Source organism: Akebia trifoliata, chromosome 12, assembly GCF_017979445.1.
Source record: "Akebia trifoliata isolate Shusen 1 chromosome 12, ASM1797944v1, whole genome shotgun sequence".
Taxonomy (NCBI): domain Eukaryota; kingdom Viridiplantae; phylum Streptophyta; class Magnoliopsida; order Ranunculales; family Lardizabalaceae; genus Akebia; species Akebia trifoliata.
Window position 1 is genome coordinate 33,739,424 of NC_141386.1, and position 22,753 is coordinate 33,762,176.

Genomic DNA, 22,753 nt, shown 5'->3' on the forward strand with positions numbered 1-22,753 from the left:
CCAGCTTACACTCATGTTAACTGAAGCCCTCGAGTCAAGCTACGTGGAGTCTCGCATGTCATAGGATCATTTATTGCTTAAAACGCATCTTAATGCTTTTGTAATGTGTTACATTGTGTAATTAATATTATATCAACAAAGTTATCTCCGGGCTTTTCTACGTATTGTCCTGTTATCTTGTTTGCTTGCTACGTTTGTGATATACGATCATTTTTACAGCTTGTGGATTAGCAACCCATTGTGTCGCACGACCTCGCTTCGAAAGAACACTGCCGTGACACCGTGTCACTTTGTATGGTATTCCTTTAAAGTTATTTTAGTCATTACACATTGTTGTATTCAATGCAAATGGTGCTAAAAGCTATATAATTCCTCAGTTGATCACATTAACTTGCATACTGAAACTTATCATTTTGATATCACTTCGGGAATGGAAGAAACATCCTTCAATCCATTTGAAAAGAGGCAAATATTTTCTGTTTCTTTTATTTTATTTTTTCTGTTTTTTTATTGTTCTTATTGTGATCCAATTTATTTTCAAAACAAAGTTTTTAAAAATCTCAGTATATCTTTCAGGTGTGGAGTTGTAACTGGAGGTAATAAAGGAATTGGACTGGAGATATGCCGTCAACTAGCTTCTAATGGGATCATAGTCATACTAACTGCAAGAGATGAAAAAAGGGGTATTGAAGCTGTTGAAAATATTAAAGGGTCTGGACTCTCTAATGTGCTTTTCCATCAACTTGATGTCAAGGTTCCTGCTAGTATTATTTCTTTGGCAAATTTCATCAAAACCCATTTTGGCAAACTCGATATCTTGGTGAGAAAAAAGATCCAATTTTTTTTTAAAACATATTATATCATATCTTTCAAGTCAGATTCATGAAAGAAACAGACAGAGAATATGAGCAAAGTACTTATATTTAATTTATTTAAATTAATATAAAAATATATTATTAGATTCAATTAAATAAAAAATATTATTTATTTCTGAGATATTAAAAAAAAAAAAAAGAGAAGAGTCAACCATACAGGCTTTCTCACATCTCTATTTTAGTAATGGTCCGTCTAGTTGCCCACCACTATGGCTGATTGCACACCAATCTTAAAAAATCCTTTTATTTTTTATAACATCTATTTTAAACTATTGCTTGCATTCCAATACATAACCTGTTTAGGGTTCAACCTTTATTTAATTTGTTGCTTTGTATTCTTTTCTCGTGCTTTGTGATTGGTTTTGCTCGTCTTCTCTTTGGCTCTTACTCAAGGTATTGATTTTCTAATCTCTATTTAGAAATTAATATGAACCTGTGGATATAGTTGAGGAAGAAGGAAAAGTTTTTTTTTAAAAAGGGGTGCAAGATTTTTTTAAAACTATTTTTGTTGTGTAATCATCCAAATGGAGTGCTAAGGGGTATTTTTAAGTGAGAGATTACAATTAGTAATGGGTGGTGTGCAACTAGTATGTGAGAGAGAGACCATACCTTGGCACTTACCTGGCTAGTGCATTTGGGCGCTTTGAGACTTATTTGTTAGATGTACCATCAATTGTCGATTTCCTCTGTTGGAAGATAGAAATGGGTGTGAAACTATTATGGTGTTCTGATGGGCTTGAAAAACATATTTCTTGTTGGTCTAAGGAGGTGTGAACACGAAATTATAATTCGATAATTGGTCAAAATGATTTTACTTTGCTTAAACTAGTTGATCATTGGTCAAAGAGGTGTGACCACACATTTGACCATGCTCTAAACATTTGACTATTTTCTAGTTCAATCCAATTGAGTTATTTAGGAAAATTCTCCATCTTTGCAAGATGACAAATTGTGATCAAGAGATTGGATTCATTGTAATACAAACGGTTTGTTGGAATCATATTGCAAACTTGAGTTCATCCTTGAGTAAGAAGTGATTAACGTTTTAAAGAAATGATTACACACATCGAGCTGAACCTCTCGTGATTTCTTTTTCTAATTAATTTTTCAGATTTCAAACCATATTTTCCAATATCTTTGTACTATAAATTTCATCAGAATGCAAGTTATTAAAGCATTGTATTAACAAGCCCTGTATGCAAGATGGGAAAAATTACCTAACAAATATCTCCGAGGAAGCAGTTCGACTTTATTTTTTGTATTTAATTCTAAAAATTTAATAAAAGCACAATTAAATTGTGTAACAAAATTTAAGGTATAAATTTGGGTAAAGAGATTTTGATTTAAAAGATGAAATCCAACTGTCATTGCGGATATATTTCCTACCACTGACATAGATTTGTGGAAAAATAATAATTTATGCAGGTGAATAATGCTGGGATTGGTGGAATTACAGTTGATATTGAAGCTTTTACGTTAAGGGGTGCTGATGTAAGTCCTAGTCTGTTGAGTCTTGTATAACTTATGGACATTATTGATGATTGCAAATTAAAATGTTAATGTCATTAGTCTATCTAAAAAACGCAATTAATTAGCTAAAGATTTGATATGCTTTTAATTCTTCTAGGTGAAAGATGTAGAGGCCAACTTGTTGGGGGGAATAGTAGTGCAAACTTATGAAACGGCCGAAGAATGTTTGAAAACCAACTATTATGGAACGAAGGGAGTGACTGAAGCACTTGTTCCCCTTCTTCAACTCTCCAATTCAGGACGGATAGTGAATGTTTCCTCTGTATATGGCCAACTTGGGGTAATATTTAACCTGGAAATTCATGGCTTCTTATGATACAATATTAGTAAAGGATAGAAAAAAAAAAGCAGCAACGTGGGGCTAACATTTGTTTTTATAGAGCAATGATAATATAATTGAAACCCATATTGGTTCCTAATGGTGGTCGGCGTACTTAATCAACACGAATACGAGGCTATATCAGTATGCAACATGGGTTTGAGTATCGGCTTTGGTGAACCCTGAAAATTAGGCATTAGATAATGCGAAATAAAGCAATTGTTCTATGATGAGAAATCATCGGCACAAAAAAATAGTAATTTCTGAAATTTATAACCCTAATTTATAAAATGAAGAATTGTGAATCGTCAATTTTTAACGTTAGTTTGTAATCACTTTTCATGGGTTTAGAAGTGTTGAGAATTGGCTGATTTTTTGTGAGGATGATCTACTGACCATGGGGATCATCCTCCCAAAAAATAATTCCATTTCAAAAAAATTTAATCATATAAGACAAAAATTTGTCTAGAATGTTGGCTAGGATTTTGTCAAAAGAACACTAGCCAACATTCTAGATAAAGTTTTGTTTTATATAACTAAAAAGTTTTGAAATGGGCTGATTTTCGATGAGGATGATCTCTATAGTGATTAGATCATCCTAAAAAAAATCAGTCAATTCTGAGACTTCTAACCCTATGAAAAGTTGTTACAAACGAACAGTAAAAAATAGATGGTTCACAATTCTTCAACTTATAAACTTGGGTAAGAAATTTCAAAATTAGCTAATTTTTTGTGGAGATGATTTTCTTACCATAGGAAACATCCTCACAAGAAATCAGCCCATTCCAAAACTTTTAGTCCGTGTAAGATCAAATGTTTTGTCTAGAATGTTGTTTAAGATTTTGTCAAAGAACGCTACCTATACATATATATATATATATATATATATATATATATATATATATATATGGACAGCGTTATTACGACTCACCGTTTGTCTTATATGGGCAAAAATCTTTGGGATGGGCTGATTTTTTGTGAGGATGATCTCTGTGATGAGGGGATCATCCTGGCAAAAAAATCATCCCATTCCAAAACTTCTAACCCCATCAAAATTGATTTGCAAAATTTGGACGGTCTAAAATTTTTCAACTTGTAAACATGGGGCTAAAGGTTTCATAATGAGCTGATTTTTGGCAAGGATGTTCTCCCCACCATAGAGATCATCCTCACAAAAAATCAGCCCATTCTAAACATTTTTGCCCATATAAGACAAAACGGTGTGTCGCAATGTGAGTCGTAATAAGGGTATACGGAACCCGACCCTATATATATATATATATATATATATATATATATATATATGTGGGTGGGGTTCCTACGACTCCTATTACGACTCACATTGCGACACACCGTTTGTCTTGTATGGGCAAAAATGTTTGGAATGAGTTGATTTTTTGTGAGAATGATCTCTGTGATGAGGGGGATCATCCTTGCAAAAATCATCTCATTCCAAAACTTCTAACCCCATCAAAATTGATTTGCAAAAATTGGACGGTCTAAAATTTTTCAACTTGTAAACATGGGGCTAGAAGTTTCATAATGAGCTGATTTTTGGCAAGGATGATCTCCTCACCAAAGAGATAATCCTCACAAAAAATCAGCCCATTCCAAACATTTTTGCCCATATAAGACAAAACGGTGTGTCGCAATGTGAGTCGTAATAGAGGTCTACGGAACCTGACCCTATATGTATGTGGGTCCCGTTCAGCACCTAACCATTTACCCAACAATTTGTCCAACATGTTTTGTCCTACATGGGTTAGAAGTTTTGGAATAGGCTGATTTTTTGTGAGGATGATTTTTATGATGGGGAGATCATCTTCACCAAAAATCAGCCCATTCCAAAACTTCTAACCCCATCACAAATGGTTTACAAAAAATGGATGGTCCACGATTTTTCAACTTGTAAACATGAGGTTAGAAGTTTTGGAAATGGCTGATTTTTGGCAAAGATGGTCTTCTAACCGTAGAGATCATCCTCACAAAAAATTAGTCCATTCCAAAACTTTTATATATATATATATATATATATATATATATATATATATATATATATATATATATATATGTATATGGGAAATGTTCAACACCCAACCATTTTTGTCTTACATGAAGTTTTGGAATGGGCTGATTTTTGGTGGGATGATCTCTATGGTGAGGAGAACATCCTCGCCAAAAATCAGCACATTCCAAAACTTCTAACCCCGTCACAAATGATTTACAAAAATTGGACGGTCCACGATTTTTCAACTTGTAAACATGGGGTTAGAAGTTTTGGAATGAGCTGATTTTTGGTGAGGATAATCTCCTCACCATAGAGATCATCCTCATTAAAAATCAGCCCATTCCAAAACTTCTAACCCATGTAAGACAAAAATGGTTGGGCAAATTGTTGGGTAAATGGTTGGGTGCGGCAGTTCAAAGGCCATATGTAAAAACATACGAAAAAACAATGGTTTTTCAAAATATGGGTTAGAGGTTTTGGATTGAGTTGATTTTTTGCAAGGATGGTCACTATGATGAGAAGATTATCCTCACAAAAAATCTGCTCAATCAAAAACTTCTAAATCCATCAAAAGTGATTTACAAATTATTGGCAAAAATTGGCAAAAAAATCGACGGTCCACATTCTAAATCACTTTTAATGGGGTTAGAAGTTTCAGATTGGACTGATTTTTTTTTTTTCTCAGATGATCTTCCCATCATAGAGATCATCCTCACAAAAAATCAGCTCAATCCGAAACTTCTAACCCATATTTTGAAAATTTATTAATATTACATTGTTTTTACATACGTTTTTTCATATCTTCTAACCATAGAGATCATCCTCACCAAAAATCATTCCATTCCAAAACTTCTAACCCATGTAGAACAAAACATGTTGAGCAAATTGTTGGGTAAATAGTTGAGTGCCGAACATTTCCCATATATATATATATATATATATATAGGGAGCAGTTCAACAACCCTAAAGTTTACTAAACATTGTGCCAAACATTTTTCAAAACATGGGTTAGAAATTTGGGAATGAGTTAATTTTTTGTGAGGATGATCTCTATGATGAGGAGATCATCCTCTCCAAAAATCAGCTCATTTTGAAATTTCTAACCCTAGTTTACAAATTGAAGAATCGTGGACTGTCCAATTTTTGTAAATGACTTTTGATGTGGTTTATGAAAATCGGATGGTCCACAATTCTTCAACTTGTAAATTGGAGGTACAAGTTTCAGAATAAACTGATTTTTGGTAAGGATAATCTTTTCATCATAGAGATCATCCTCACAAAAAATATCATATAGATTATCCTTACCAAAAATCAGCTCATTCCCAAAACTTCTAACCCATGTTTGGAAAATGTTTGGCAAACTTTAGGGCTGCTAAACCGCTCCCATATATATATATATATATATATATATATGGGTTAGAAGTTTGGGAATGAGCTGATTTTTGGTAAGGATAATCTATATGATATTTTTTGTGAGGATGATCTCTATGATGAAAAGATTATCCTTACCAAAAATCAGTTTATTCTGAAACTTGTACCTCCAATTTACAAGTTGAAGAATTGTGGACCATCCGATTTTCATAAACCATTTTTTATAGTATTAGAAGTTTCAGAATGGGCTGATTTTTGGTGAGCATGATCTCCTCATCACAGAGATCATCCTCACAAAAAATCAGCCAATGCCGAAACTCATGCTCAGGTTAAGTATCTCCGAGATTTATGTTATCAAGATACTCATAAATCTCAATCATTTGATTTTGTGTTTAAAGGGTTGGGATCATGTGCTTTTTCATGAGTCATTCTTACGAGTCAACAGATCCCAACCCACACACATATATATAAACAACGTTCTAGAAAACATATTTTGTCTTATATGGACAAAAAGTTTCAGAATTGGGTATTTTTTTTTTTTTTTGAGGATGATCTTTATAGTGAGTGGATCATCCTCACAAAAAATCAGTTCATTCTAAATTTCTAGCCCAGTTTACAAGTTGAAGAATTGTGGACTGCTCATTTTTACCGTAGTTTGTAATCACTTTTCATAGAGTTAGAAGTTTTAGAGTCGGCTGATTTTTGTAAGGATGATCTCCTCACCATAGAAATCATCCTCACAAAAAATCAGCTCATTCCAAAACGCAGTTTATTCTGAAACTTGTACCTCCAATTTACAAGTTGAAGAATTGTGGACCATCCGATTTTCATAAACCATTTTTTATAGTATTAGAAGTTTCAGAATGGGCTGATTTTTGGTGAGCATGATCTCCTCATCACAGAGATCATCCTCACAAAAAATCAGCCAATGCCGAAACTCATGCTCAGGTTAAGTATCTCCGAGATTTATGTTATCAAGATACTCATAAATCTCAATCATTTGATTTTGTGTTTAAAGGGTTGGGATCATGTGCTTTTTCATGAGTCATTCTTACGAGTCAACAGATCCCAACCCACATATATATATATATATATATATATATATATATATATATATAGAAACAACGTTCTAGAAAACATATTTTGTCTTATATGGACAAAAAGTTTCAGAATTGGGTATTTTTTTTTTTTTTTTTTTTTTTTTTTTTTGAGGATGATCTTTATAGTGAGTGGATCATCCTCACAAAAAATCAGTTCATTCTGAAATTTCTAGCCCAGTTTACAAGTTGAAGAATTGTGGACTGCTCATTTTTACCGTAGTTTGTAACCACTTTTCATAGAGTTAGAAGTTTTAGAGTCGGCTGATTTTTTGTAAGGATGATCTCCTCACCATAGAAATCATCCTCACAAAAAATCAGCTCATTCCAAAACATTTTTTTTTCCATATAATAGAAAATGCTGTCTAGAATGTTGTCTACAGAATGCCATCCATGTATATATAAAATACTTTAACCAGCATTGAGGGGCGGAGCTAGCGGGGGCAATTGCTCTCACAGAACTTTAAGACACCCCTATATTTTCAACTAATTATATGTTCCATTTGCCCCCCCCCCCCCGCCCTCTTTCAATTTTTTGTTGATGACATTGCCTCTTGACCATGCCTCTCATATACTAATTGCAAATGAGCTACATATCATTTTCTTCAACTTCTAACCAAAAACCTCTAAATCACCCTAATTAATATCTAAATTATCTCCTCATCCATTGTGACTTCACACCTATATGGTCTGATCTAATTTTATCTCTTTATTTACTCTTAGTTTGTGTTTTCCAAGATCGTCTCCTTTGTTAATAATTGGCAAATCATGGGCCTAAATTCTACCTAAAATATTATGTGGAATTTTACGCCATGCTGTGTCGGTGGTATTTGGAAGGAAATGTAATGCTGCTAGGCATTCGAAGTTTGAGCATTTGTTCCAATAGATAATACTTTCCACTTTGGTGTGTAATCTTTGCAAATTTTTCTCTTTATCCTATATTTGTAGGTAGGTTTCTTTACATCCTTTATTTATAATTTTCTCTCTTTTTAATAAATTCATTTTATTTATTTTTATTTTTTTAAAAACAATTTAACTATAGAAATTATAACAACAATGATATTGTCTTCTTGTTGTTTCAGTTTATCCCCAACGAGAAGATCAAAGCGGAGTTGAACGACATCGATTGCCTAACAGAAGAGAAGTTGGATGAACTGTTGCAAACGTTTCTAAAGGATTTAAAGGAGGATATGTTGGAGGCTAATGGCTGGCCCATTACTATATCTGCTTATAAAATCTCCAAAGCTGCAATAAATGCCTACACGAGGATCCTAGCCCGAAAATTCCCAAATTTTCTCATAAATAGCGTCCATCCCGGTTTTGTCAAAACAGATATTTCACTTCAGACAGGACTTTTGACACCTGAGGAAGGTGCAAGAGCTCCTGTAATGTTGGCTTTGTTGCCTGAGAATGGCCCTACTGGCACCTCCTTTGATCAGATGAACATGTCAACCTTTTGACTAGAAGTTGGTGTTTCAAGACCTATTTAGTAATTGTACTGGTTAATTTTCTGTTATATTTGAAACATTTGGATCCATGTTTCTTAATTGAAAACATGGAATATCTTCTTTCCTAGTCCTATGCTGTTGGTAAAATAAATGAAATTTGGAATTTCTATGTATCAAGCCTTGTTCTTTTGGTGCATCGTGTAGGTTCCTATCAAGCCCCTAAAAGTTCATTGACGATGAAATTAGAGCTTGTTTGGATCATCTTTTTGTTGGGAATTTCAAAATAAACTAAGGAGTGATTTCATTTGACTAGAAGAATGGTTCTTACATCTTATAAATGAGCTTCTTTGCCCTCTTATGACCAATAAAATCTGATTGACTCCTCAACCTATATTTTGAAATTTTATAATGAATCAAGTGAGAAGTTATCCAAGTCCTTGTGATGGATGACTCAAATGGACCATCTTGCCCGATTGCTTTTGAGATTGGCATATCCCACCCAAGTCACTTTTATTTGGGGTGCAACTTGGTCAGGTTCAAACCGAGAACCAAATCAAACCAAAGCTTTGGGGTGGTTTGGTTTAGTTTGGAACAAGTCGTGATTTGGTTCCTGATTACAAAAATGGAGAATTGATCAAATTTGACTCGGTTCTCGGATCAAGCTTGTATAGAACCGAACCCTTATGCAATATATAATAATAATAATAATAATAATAATTATTATTATTATTATTATTATTATTGTGAATTAATTTAAGAGATAGGACGTAGATTAATAATTTTTTAGGATAAACTAATGACTTTTTGTGGATATACTAGATTTATTGTATGAAAATTTATGTTTATTATATATTTTATTTTTTCAGTAAAAAATGTTACTCGTAATTTATAGAATACTGGCAACCCATAGAACTGAACCGAACTGAACCAAATCAACTTTAATTCGGTTTGGGTTGGGTTGGTTCCAATGGAATTTGGTTCGGTTCTGGTTCTTATTTAGTGGAATCGACCTATGTTGATTTGGTTCCAAATTTACCTCAAACTGAACCAAGTTGCACCCTTAATTTTTATCAGTCCTTCAAGACCTTGTAAATCGTCTTCTTTTCTTTCTTCTTTCTTCTTTCTTCTTCTTTTTCTTTTTTTCAAAATTCAAATGTTTTACTTTAATTTTTAGGCTAAATTATACTTTGACCTCTTATAGTTTGGCATAATTCCATTTTGACACCTTAACATTTTGATAATTGTATTTACCTCCCCTTTCATTGACAAGTTTAAAATTTAGATGTTAATTTATAATTTTATGTTATTTTTTATTAGAATTTTTTTTATTAAATGCCCCACTTTGGCATTCACTGAACTCATTTTTTCACATGTGTATGTTAGTAATTTTTTTAAATGATCTTTATAAAAGAAATTTAAATATTAAGTTGACGGCAATTTAATGGAAGGGGCAGGTGAACCCTTAGATAACTATAAAGCCGGTAGGTGCAATTATCAAAACTTTAGGGTATCAAAAGTGTAATTTACCCTAACTTTGTATTTTTAGGAAGTGTTTTATAAGGACAGACTTCTAAGTTTCTAAAATTAAATATGATCTTCTGTACGTGGCACCCTAGGGTTGGATAATAAATACATTGGGCTACTTGAACTGGTGAATTAGGAGTCCTTGGTGACATAAACTCCAACTAAATAGACATAGACACTGTTCCTATTTTATAGGAACCGTACTCGCACTGGATCCTGAGTCATTAAATATTCAAGATGACCAACCTAACCTATTAAAGTTATTGCCACATGGATTGTTACTATTGAGAAATGCATAGTGGTCCATGCAGCATCAAATGTTGATGGTTGGCACCAATTTATTCCCCTATCCACAGTTCAGAACATTTGCTTAGTGCTTCAAATGGAGCACATTTATGATTCCTCTTTTGCCCTTTTTGTCTATGATTTCTGGTGCTTTTTCACGGGTTCTCTGCCAATTCATTAATAATCAGTGAAAAATAATCAGAATTAAGCCGAGATCATTAACCAATTTAAATCTACTTTGAAGTTTGAAGTCAATTATAGGGATAGACATATTCCCGATTTGTATTTGCTTCTAGTGAAAAGCAGATTCAAGGTTGTCTTTGTCTTGAGGATTAGCTGCCTGTGTCACAGTGTGGTATTCCTTTAAGGGTATTTTAGTCATTACACATATTATTGTATTCAATGCAAATGGTGTTAGAAGCAATATAATTTTTCTGTTGATCACATTAACTTGCATACTGAAACTTATCATTTTGATATCACTTCGGGAATGGAAGAAATATCCTTCAATCCATCTGAAAAGAGGCAAATATTTTCTGTTTCTTATATTTTATTTTTTCTGTTTATTTTATTGTTCTTATTGTGATAAAATTTATTTTCAAAACCAAGTTTTTAAAAATCTCAGTATATCTTTCAGGTGTGGAGTTGTAACTGGGGGTAATAAAGGAATTGGACTGGAGATATGCCGTCAACTAGCTTCTAATGGCATCATAGTCATACTAACTGCAAGAGACGAAGAAAGGGGCATTGAAGCTGTTGAACATATTAAAGGGTCTGGACTCTCTAATGTGGTTTTTCATCAACTTGATGTCAAGGTTCCTGCAACTATTACTTCTTTGGCAAATTTCATCAAAACCCATTTTGGCAAACTCGATATCTTGGTGAGAAAAAAGATCCAATTTTTTTTAGACATATTATATCATATCTTTCAAGGCAGATTCATGAAAGAAAGAGACAGAGATAATATGAGCAAAGTATTTATATTTAATTTATTTAAATTAATATAAAAATATATTATTAGATTCAATTAAATAAAAAAATTATTTATTTTTGACATATTAAAAAAAAAGAAGAAGAAGAAGAGAAAAGTCAACCATACAGGTTTTCTCACATCTCTATTTTAATAATGGTCCGACTAGTTGCACACCACCATGTTTGATTGCACAACAATCTTAAAAAATCCTTTTAGTTTTTATAACATCCATTTGAACCTACTGCTTGCACTCCAATACATAACCTTTTTAGGGTTCAACCTTTATTTTAATTTGTTGCTTTGTATTCTTTTCTCGTGCTTTGTGATTAGTTTTGCTCCGTATTCTCTTTGACTCCTACTCAAGGTATTGATTTTCTAGTCTCTATTTAGAAATTAATATGAACCTGTGGATATAGCTGAGGAAGAAGGAAAAAAAATTAAAAAAGGAGTGCAAGATTTTTTAAAAACTATTTTTGATGTGTAATCATCCAAATGGAGTGCTAAGGGGTATTTTGAAGTGATAGATTGCAATTAGTAATGGGTGGTGTGCAACTAGTATGTGAGAGAGAGAGAGACCATACCTTGACACTTACCTGGCTAGTGCATTTGGGCACTTTTGAGACTTATTTGTTAGATGTACCATCAATTGTTGATTTGCTCTGTTGGAAGATCGAAATGGGTGTGAAACTATTATGGTGTTCGGATGGACTTGAAAAACATAATTCTTGTTGGTCCAAGGGGGTTTGAACACGAAATTATAATTCGATAATTGGTCAAAATGATTTGACTTTGCTCAAACAAGTTGATCATTGGTCAAAGAGGTGTGACCATGGGTCAAACACGTTTGGCCATGCTCAAAACATTTGACTATTTACTAGTTCGATCCATAACGATTGAGTTATTTAGGAAAATTCTCCATCTTTGCAAGACGACAAATTGTGATCAAGAGATTGGGCTCATTGTAGTGCAAACGTTTTGTTGGAATCATATTGCATACTTGAGTTCATCCTTGAGTAAGAAGTGATTAACATTTTAAAGAAACGATTACACACATCGAGCTCAACCTCTCGTGATTTCTTTTTCTAATTAGTCTTTCAGATTCCTAACCATATTTTCCAATATCTTTGTACTATAAATTACATAAGAATGCAAGTTATTAAAGCATCGTATTAATAAGCCCTGTATGAAAGATGGGAAAAATTTTCCTAACAAATCTCTCCAAGGAAGTAATTCGACTTGATTTTTTGTATTTAATTCTAAAAATCTAATAGAAACACAGTTAAATTGTGTAACAAAATTTAAGGTACAAATTTGGGTAAAGAGATGTTGATTTAAAAGATGAAATCCAACATCATTGCAGATATATTTCCTACCACTGATGACATAGATTTTGTGGAAAAATAACAATTTATGCAGGTGAATAATGCAGGGATTGGTGGACTTGAAATTGATATTGAAGCTTTTACAGCTTTTACGTTAGGGGGTGGCGATGTAAGTCCTAGCCTGTTGAGTCTTGTATAACTTATAGACATTATTGATGATTGCAAATTTAAATGTTTACGTTGTTAATCTATCTAAAAGTTTGCTATTAACTAGCTAAAGATTTGATATGGTTTTAATTCTTCTAGGTGAAAGATATAGAGGCCAACTTGTTGGAAGGAATAGTAGTGCAAACTTACGAAAAGGCCGAAGAATGTTTGAAAACCAACTATTATGGAACCAAAGGAGTGACTGAAGCACTTGTTCCCCTTCTTCAACTCTCCAATTCAGCGAGGATAGTGAATGTTTCCTCCATATATGGCCAACTTGGGGTAATATTTAACCTGGAAATTCATGGCTTCTTATGAAACAATATTAGTAAGGAAAATGCTGGACAGACACAAACCGAGACACAAGGGTGACAAAAATGATGTGGTGGCCCGCACATAACGGTAGATGCTTTTTACTCGTATCTCGGGGACAAGCATCTCCAATAATGTGCACGACACCCCATCATTTTGTCACCTTTGTGTCTTTGTTCGTGTCACCCTAGCATGACTCTACTAGTAGAGGAAAGAAAAAAAGTAGCAACATGGTGCTAACAGTTTTTTATTTATTATAGAGCAATGATAATATAATTGAAACCCATATTGGTTCCTAATGATGGTCGGTGTAGTTAATCAACACGAATACAAGATATATCAGTATGTAACATGGGTTCGAGTGTCGGCTTTGGTGAACCCTGAAAATTAGACATTAGATAATCTGAAACAAAGCAATTGTTTCGTATATGATATTTTGTATAAGAACAATGCTGCATAATGTCTCAATGACTTGTAAAGAAGAAAATATGCATGTGTGTGTGACATGGGTACTTTACCCTTTCTAAATATATATATATATATGGGTGGCGTTCTTTTGACAAAATCCTAGATAACATTCTAGACAAAGCATTTTGTCTTATATGATGAGAACATCATTCTTACAAAAAATTAGCAAGTTCTGAAATTTCTAACCCTTGTTGATAAGATGAAGAATCATGATCCGTTATATATATATATGTAGAGAGAGAGAGAGAGAGAGGGTCAGGATCCATTGACTCCTTAGAATGACTCATGAAAAAAACAATGATTGAATTTTATCATCGGGATAAGTATCTCCGAGATTTGTGTTTTCAAGATACTCATAAATCTCAACCATCTGATTTTGTATTTAAAGGGTTAGGATCATGTGTTTTTTTCATGAGTCATTCTTAGGAGTCAACGGATCCCAACCCACACATATAAATATATAGGGTCGGGTTCAATAGACAACGTTCTAGACAACATATTTTGTCCTATATGGACAAAAAGTTTCAGAATGGGCTAATTTTTGTGAGGATGATTTCTATAGCAAGGGGATCATCCTCACAAAAAATTAGTCCATTCTGAAATTTCTAACCCCAGTTTACTAGTTGAAGAATTGTGGACCGTTCATTTTTATCGTTAGTTTGTAGCCATTTTTCATAGGGTTAGAAGTTTTAAAGCCGACTGATTTTTTGTGAGTATGATCTCCTCACCGTAAAGACCATCCTCACAAAAAATCAGCCCATTCCGAAATTATTTTTTTTTTCCATATAATACAAAACGTTGTCTAGAATATTATTTACGGAATGCGGTCCATATATATATATATAAAATACTCTAACCAGCATTCGGGGGTGGAGCTAGTAAGGAGCTGGTGGGGGTAATTGCCCCCACTGAACTTTTAGACACCCCTATATTTTCATCCTTACCTCCCTCCAAGTCCTAACCCCCCCCTCCTCCCTCCCCCCATCTCTTTTCAATTTTTTGTTGATGACATTAACTCTTGACCAGGCCTTCTCATATACTAATTGGAAATGACCTAAATATTATTTTCTTCTACTTCTAACCAAAAACCTCTGAATTTCTCCCTAAAACCATTCATCTTCAAGTTCTTCAACAATACAACTAACCATAGTTTGCTCCCACTACAAGAAAATCCTGGCTCCGCCCCTGCCAGCATTCAAGTGTATTTTCATTTCATTGTTCTAAATCCCTATATGAGTGTTGAGCTCCAACGTGTTGAATGGTTCTTTGTATTGTATTGATTGATTTTTGTTTCCTTGCAAAGTTAGTGGTGAACATATAAATTATCTCCTCATCCATTGTGACTTCACCTATATGGTCTGATCTAATTTTATCTCCTTATTTACTCTTAGTTTGTGTTTTCCAAGGTCGTCTCCTTTGTTAATAGTTGGCAAATCATGGGCCTAAATTCTACCTAAAATATTATGTGGAATTTTACCTCTTTTGCTGTGTGTTGGGGTATTTGGAAGGAAATGAAATGCTAGGCATTCGAAAGTTTGAGCATTTGTTCCAATAGATCATATTTTCCACTTTGGAGTGTTATCTTTGCAAATTTTTCTCTTTATCCTATATTTGTAGGTAGGTTTCTTTACATCCTTTATTTATAATTTTCTCTCTTTTTAATAAATTCATTTTATTTATTTTTATTTTTTTTAAAACAATTTAACTATAGAAATTATAACAACAATGATATTGTCTTCTTGTTGTTTCAGTTTATCCCCAACGAGAAGATCAAAGCGGAGTTGAACGACATCGATTGCCTAACAGAAGAGAAGTTGGATGAGCTGTTGCAAAGGTTTCTAAAGGATTTAAAGGAGGATATGTTGGAGGCTAATGGCTGGCCCATTACTGTATCTGCTTATAAAATCTCCAAAGCTGCAATAAATGCCTACACGAGGATCCTAGCCCGAAAATTCCCGAATTTTCTCATAAATAGCGTTCATCCAGGTTATGTCAAAACGGATATTACGTTTCAGAAAGGACTTTTGACACCTGAGGAAGGTGCAAGAGCTCCTGTAATGTTGGCTTTGTTGCCTGAGAATGGCCCTTCTGGCACCTACTTTAATCAGATGAACATGTCAACCTTTTGACTTGAAGTTGGTGTTTCAAGTTATATTTAGTAGAGGAAAGATGATCTAAGTGAAGATGGAGCTTAATTGTACTTGTTTGAATATATTGTGGAGCATTTTATTTTGTTGTGAATTTTCAAAATAAATGATGGAGTGACTTCATTTTATTAAAAGAATTGTTCTTATATATAAGCTTCTTTGCCGTAGAGTTGAGATTAATCTTTGATCCATATAACAAACCATGTCAGTCACCCATAGAGGGTATTCCTATGGTTTTTTTGTTTGTTTGTTTTTGTTTTGTTTTATTTTGTTTTGTTGGAATCATTCATTCATAATTTTATCTTTCGCGGTCATCCATCTTAGTATCTTCATATCTTTAACCTTAATACCATGTACATAAAATGTTTTGATTGTCAAGAATGCAACTCATTGGAGTGGCAAAAAATCAAGGAGAGTGACCAACATTCAGCCACATTATCTTTAATGATTGGAAAGTAGAAGGGATTGCTAGTCTGTCAGATTGTATTGATAGCAAGTCAATGGGACAACGGAAGACATGAGGTTCGGGAGGAGCGTTACGATGTGTTGCGATGTGTTCTCGGTGCAATCTTTCTACCAAGCTTTAGCAAGTCCCCTCGCATCCTGGTGGTGACGGTACTGTGGGATCCAAAGATACCATCCAAAATCTCGTTCTTCATCTGGTGCGTAGCCTTGAGAAAGATTCTAATGACGGACCAACTACTGAGAAGAGGTTTAGTGGAGTTACTTCTGTTGGATGTGTAAAAGGGCCAACAAGTCAGCAAATCACATACTTTTGCATTGCTCGGTGGATATGGTCTCACTTCATCACCTTATTTGGTATTTCTAGATGTTCTCCGAAGTCTGTTCGAGTCCAGGGGTCTCTTGGCTTTGTCATTTCAGATACAAAGAGAAGGTTTTCAAGCACCACTTTTTTTTTTTTTTTCTTTTTATTGATCAGTTGGGGTTGAAGGGACCCCTCCCTAAAAACCAGACTCATCGAGAATAGTTACAGCATTAATCCTCAACCAATATTCACGCTAACTCTTCGAGGAATAGAACTAGATTCCTCTACTACAAAACAATCACTGGAATGACTTTCCAATCTAGCCAAAAAATAAGCAGCCCAGTTCATTTCTCTCCATTGGAATTCAGAAACCCAGTTCGAGCACCACTTGATTTGCAGTTTGTTGGGAAATTGGGAGAGTAATCGTGTTTTTTAGTGCAAGGGGCATAATGTTCATGATATTATTTCTATATTTTGGGTTTCATGTTCTATTGGTCTAAAATCTAAATCTCCTACTCGTAGGTAGATGGGACTGGGTCTGTCACATATCAACTTTGTAATTCTTGCTTTCAGTCACTTGTAGTTTGGCTGGTCATCTCAACCAGCCTTTCCCCTATATCAATAAAATTTAACTCAACAATTATAAAAAAAACACACACACACACAATACGCAAAGGAACAGAAGCATGTCCATCACATGGTATTTGTCTAGATTTACAAATGGAGGAAGTAATAACATGTACACACTACAAGTACTGTCAAGGGCAAAACAATGTCAGTTAAATCGGTGGAACTAATTGCCAATACAAATGTAACTATTTGTATTGGTTTCGATTGATAAATCTCAATTTATAAATGTTGACTTAATTGGCCATAGTCGGAATCAGGAAGAAGCCTACTCCAGCCATTTCTGCACATAGATTGGTCACTTGCCTTATCCCAGCTGTTTCTGATCTAAAACTGTTCAGTTGAACAGTAAATGGGGTAACTAGACTTCTGGCATAAATTTCTCACACTCAAATTCCACATTTTTTGCCCCTCTCCCAAGAAGGTGAGTGGGCATTGGAGTAAAAGGTGTCGGGTTATGGCCAAGTGTTGTAGTGTTATATTGGGTCAATGGATATGAATTGCTTGGTGGTGTGGCATAGTATGACTGAAATTCAGAAACAGGGAAGTTCAGATTACCAGGGAATTGTACAAGGGAATGAGGTGAAAAGAGTGGCATATGGAGTGGTGATTCGAAAGATGACGGTAATTGTTTACTGGAGGAATCACCATGCCCTAAGAAAACAGACACGGGAGGTAAACCTATGTCATCGCTCTTAATCGAGGATGAATGAGGCTCAGGAAGCAATGATCCTGGTGGGCCTGGCCAAGCTACCTGAACAGGGCTATCTTGAGACACCACTGCATTACCTGTGTACTTCGGGAGAAGGCTAATGCCCGAGGATCCTGCTACAGGTGGCCGTCCTGCTACCTTAACTGCCAACGTTTTCCCATCAATCTTGTACCCATTCATGTGTGCGACAGCTGTAGCCGCACTGATGGGATTGTCATACTTAACAAAGCCATAGCCCTTACTTAAACCTGTGCTTCGGTCCTTGATAACTTTCACTTCCGTGAGCCTTCCAAAAGGAGAAAAGAGCTCCGTTAATCGATTGTCATCCACAGTTTGAGGAATGTAACCCACAAACAGATTTGAATCATCAGCTATTTTGTTGGATTTGCCGTCTGTGGTTGGAGTCGAACCAAGGCCTGGGCGAGGATAAGAACCATTGGATGGTGATGTACCAAATCCATTGTTGGCACCCCCCCAAGTTGTGCTATTTGTATTGGGTGAGGTACCGAAAGTAGCCCCTCCTCCAAGGTCTGCAAGAAAACTATGATATTGGTTATCAGAATTGCTACCCGGAGTGGATGCCGTCAATGGGCAATTGACAGTGGAATGGCTGCGGCCACCACATGTATCACAGGATAAGTCAACATTGAAAGTCGAATCTCGACGGGGGCACGAGTTCTCATCTCTAAGCACTCCATTCAGTTTGGCAAGCTCCCTTAACTGGGCACGTTTGTGCTCATTCATTCCCTCGGCCACTGGAATTAGTAGCTTTTCAACCATTCCAACTGCTTCATCCAGTGATTTCTGGTTATCTGCCTCTACCAAGACATGGAGGTCTTCATTATCAGAGGGATCAGGCTTCTGTGTTTTTCTTTCTTTCATAGACCCTTTACCCCTTAATAAAATCCTAGCCCCAGTTTCCTTCTCCATTTTCTTTTGTGTGTTCCCTCGGGGGCCAATTATAAGACCAACAAAATTATACCCAGGGTATTCTTTCAATGGTATATAAAGTTTCTTGAGGAACTTTGCGGGTTTGTAATCAGATGGTGCCTTGAACGTCGGGTTCTTCTGAATCAACCTCGAAATGATATCTTGTCGATCTCGAATCAGTTTCTCACGGAATCTTACTTCCCTTGAGTTTATTCTAATTCCCAAGTTATCGTAAACTGGCGGAGGAGAAGGAGATCTTTCTTCCTCTGGCCTGTCATCATGAACCTCTGCCCCCAAAAGCTTCCTGTTGATCTCTGTAAGCTTCATTTTCAGCTCCTGAATTACAGGATCCGTGTTCATTTCGACAACAAGTTCCTTCACAAAGTCGGGCAGTTGTATTGGACCCAGCATTTTCAACTGAGAATCAACACAAGTCCACCTGGTTTTCCTTATGTTTCTAGTCCTATCATCTTCACCTTCTTCAACATGACCTTCAGGCAGTGGACCCCATCTACTACGCTTTCGTTTTCCAGAACTTCCTGTGTGTTCCTGTTGTTCAGAAGCATTTCCAGCACAAGCAACCATTTCAGAACTCACAGACTTGTTCCCGGGATCTGTAACAGCAGTCCAAGCGTCGGACTCTAGTTCCAAGGATGACTCTGGCTTGCACTTCTTTGGTAACCGAGAATGTAGCAAGGGACCCAAATCACCTCCTGTTTCATCCAATGATCTCTTCTTTTTGTTTGAATTTACCAGAACAGATTCGGACTGGCCTGCAGTGTCATTATTTTCAGGGCTCGAGGATGGCTGAGATGCAGAATCTTCAAATGGCTCCTCTTCTGGTTCCTCTTCCGACTCTTCATGTGGTTCCTCAATCGATTGGTCATTGTTTTCATTGTCGTCGTATGAGGATGGCCTAGTCAAAGATTCTCCCAATGTCCCAATTAGTTCATCCCCCAATTCCTCGCCTGGACACTCAATTTGTTGTTCAGTGCAATCGTTGTCACTGTCTAAAGAAGGCTGAGGCACGGATTCTTCCGAAAATTCCTCAATGGGTTCCTCCTCGGTTGGCTCCTCACTTGGTTCATCACTTTCTGAATCAGATTTGGCATCCTCCACTTTGCTTTTATTCAGAGCATCTGAAACCCTTCGCTCCCCCATACTTGATTTTACACTGGTGCATCACAAATATCAAAATGCATCAACAAAATGGATAAGTAGATCTATGTACTACCAAAAGATGTCAACACAAATGAGGTAGGGAACCATGGAAATTCAATGTTGGCTTGGCCGTAAAAGTATTATGATAATATAAAACTATCTTGGTAATGGCTATTAGTTCATGAAAGCATTTAAGATTGTGAAACCATAAAAATAATACATAAATTCTCAAAAACCAAAATAAATACTTTTTTTTTTTTTTTTTTAAATTTTCAATATCATCTGTGTTTCATCTGGACAAAATGGAATGGAGTAACAGGATTTTTTTAGCTGAACCCCTAAATACTTTGGAGTTAGGATAAGGCTTTGATGATGTCTTTGACATGGAACTTCCATTTTTTTTTTTTTTTTGAAAATTATAAATTATATAAATGAAGAAACCGAGAAGTGGAGGCTGAGTTAGCCCCCAAATACAAGGCAAAAAACAACAAGGAGATAAAAAGTAGCTTCCCAATTAAAAACAAAATCTTGTAAGCACACTCCCTCAAAATCTTTACTCATCTTAGATCAAAGGAAAAGCAACCCCAGAATCTCTAAAATCACTGTGTGAGACGAACTCTCCTTGCTATGGAATACCCTGTTGTTGCGCTCTCTCCAGAGACCTCAAGCAATTGCAGAAGGAAGGATAGCCCAGAGATGCCTCTTTCTAGAAGAAAAGATATTGAAACTCCAACCCCCTGAAAGGGCAAAAAAAGACAAAGGAAGAACCCAATCCACCTAAAAACAAGAAAAAAAGAATATCCAAATAACACGGTAGAAGGTTTACTTGGTCAAAGGTATGTTTTAATTCTTTGGGAACTGAGAGAATCCGTTGTGACATTTGTGGTGAATGTAGGGGCAGGTTTTAGATAGTCTTGGAAAGAAGTTGTTTGGACATATAAGACATGTTTTTAGCTAGATTTCGGTTATTGTATGTTGTCCTTGGTGGCCTAATTTCCTAAACACCTCCTTTTCCCTAAACACCTCCTTTTCCATTCATTGATGATGCCAGTGTGTGATCTTCTTCCCAAAAAAGTCTCCACTCAACAATCCCTTAGGAATGGGCTTGTAATTGTTGCCGTACATCAAGTCAATGTTTGTGGTTCCTCCGCTCAACCCAAATGAAGCACAAAATCCATTGCATATATATAACTTTGAATATTTTTCTTATATGGAATATGGTTGTATGGTGATATTTTGATTCCTCCTTTGTTCATCAGTATTGTGCATCTTTGTGCTATCCATGGAAGTCTCTTCAACCTCCTAAACTTTTTTTTTTGTTTCTATCCCTTTTATGCTTCTAATACAATGTATATACTCATTGACAAAAAACACATAAACATATTTCTTTGATCATATTTTAAAACCTAAACCATACTAAGCATGGGATACTCAAATTTTTTGGGTGTTTCAGGGTTTTGGCCTTGTTTTTGTTTATTTTTTTTCTTTTGCCAAAGCTATATTCAAGTAACAATACAAGTGTAGAGAAAGATATCTCAAGGTTAGTAAAGGGTTCGAAATGAGGACAGGCAATACCTAGGTCTTTCCTCCAATCATATACAAAACTTCCAACTGGAAAACACACGAATTCAACACACAAATACAAAACTAGAATTCATAACCTAGGAAATAAATCCATCGAGGAAAAAAAGAAAGAAAAAAGCCTGGCATGATCAAGCTATTGCAAACACACTAATCAAACTTCAAGGAAAATGTATAGATTTCAGTATAGGGTGGCAAATAAAATAAGCATAACTATTAGAGGTCAACAATTAACACAGTTACACAACAATGGCCACAGCCCACAGAAGCAAAGCTATGCTGATTTGTCCACATTCCAATGCCCAAACTCAATTTCATACAACATGATTAATTTGATTCGGTCTTGGTGAACTAGGAAATCAAGAAAATGATTTCCAGGTCATACCCATGTTTCTGACATTGGAGCAGCTTTCAATGGAATCAAGATATAAGAACAAATGACTGCAAACTAAGCTGGGATTTCTCTGATTGAGAATAAAGAGAATTCCAAATACAACACAAGTGTATTCTGAGTCTATCAAAAAAAAAAAAAATTTCTTTTGGAAGGTATAAGCTGCGATGGATTGGGTTCAAAGCTAATCGATCAACCAATTGCATTGATCGCCACTGAAAATCTACCCAGAACAGAATAATTGCTCTAAAGTCAATCGGGTCTCGGAGAAAATTCAACACAATAATCAGCAAGAACTGAAATCATTAACGATTCTTGAACAGAAGTACCAAAGAAATTACAAAAACAAATAAACGAAATTCTACATTTCTTAGATTCTTGTGTCAAAAGAACCCTAAAAAACGAGATAAAATGCCTTTAAACAATTGAGATTCCCATTGAATGATTGAAAAGAACCTGTCCTGTATGAAGAGCTTCGGAAACTGAAGAGCTACGCGAACGAAGAGCAATCGTTCGAGCTTCAATGGCGAAGGAACAAATATCGAGACCTAATTGCAGAATCACTCTCTCCCTCTCTCTTTCTCTCTCTCTCTCTGAGTTCTTTGGACATCTCTCTGAGATGTCCCACAACTTAATCGAATGATCAGAGTGCCACGTAGGAAGCAATTAAACCATCTGATTCTCTACAAGTGGAATTGA

At 35.3% G+C, this 22,753-nt stretch overlaps 2 protein-coding genes across 4 annotated transcripts; one reads left to right on the forward strand and one right to left on the reverse strand.

Moving 5' to 3' along the window:
* Positions 1-328: 328 nt before the first annotated feature.
* On the forward strand, positions 329-16,053 carry LOC147389727 (short-chain dehydrogenase/reductase 1-like). Of its 3 annotated transcripts, none has more exons than XM_086417659.1 (5): positions 329-465; positions 577-820; positions 12,847-12,921; positions 13,059-13,241; positions 15,491-16,053. In XM_086417659.1, exons 1-5 carry the CDS (start codon positions 431-433, stop codon positions 15,866-15,868), a joined length of 915 nt encoding a protein of 304 aa, XP_086273785.1. In that variant the 5' UTR covers positions 329-430; the 3' UTR covers positions 15,869-16,053. The 3 variants fall into 3 exon arrangements, with proteins under 3 accessions (XP_086273785.1, XP_086273787.1, XP_086273786.1); XM_086417660.1 differs by lacking the exons at positions 329-465; positions 577-820 and adding exons at positions 10,832-10,982; positions 11,095-11,338; XM_086417661.1 differs by lacking the exons at positions 329-465; positions 577-820; positions 12,847-12,921 and adding exons at positions 10,831-10,982; positions 11,095-11,338.
* A 1,275-nt stretch (positions 16,054-17,328) lies between these two features.
* Positions 17,329-22,674, reverse strand: LOC147389728 (uncharacterized). Its single transcript, XM_086417655.1, has 2 exons — positions 22,511-22,674; positions 17,329-20,095 (listed from the first exon to the last, which is right to left on the reverse strand). Exon 2 carries the CDS (start codon positions 20,080-20,082, stop codon positions 17,641-17,643), a length of 2,442 nt encoding a protein of 813 aa, XP_086273781.1. The 5' UTR covers positions 20,083-20,095; positions 22,511-22,674; the 3' UTR covers positions 17,329-17,640.
* Positions 22,675-22,753: the final 79 nt, after the last annotated feature.

Bases quoted from the DNA above. Each gene is read 5' to 3' on its own strand.
- LOC147389728 (XM_086417655.1), bottom strand. From the start codon at position 20,082: ATGGGGGAGCGAAGGGTTTCAGATGCTCTGAATAAAAGCAAAGTGGAG.
- LOC147389727 (XM_086417659.1), top strand. From the start codon at position 431: ATGGAAGAAACATCCTTCAATCCATTTGAAAAGAG. The intron at 466-576 runs GCAAATATTTTC...TATATCTTTCAG, and splicing joins TTCAATCCATTTGAAAAGAG to GTGTGGAGTTGTAACTGGAG. The intron at 821-12,846 runs GTGAGAAAAAAG...CAATTTATGCAG, and splicing joins TTGGCAAACTCGATATCTTG to GTGAATAATGCAGGGATTGG.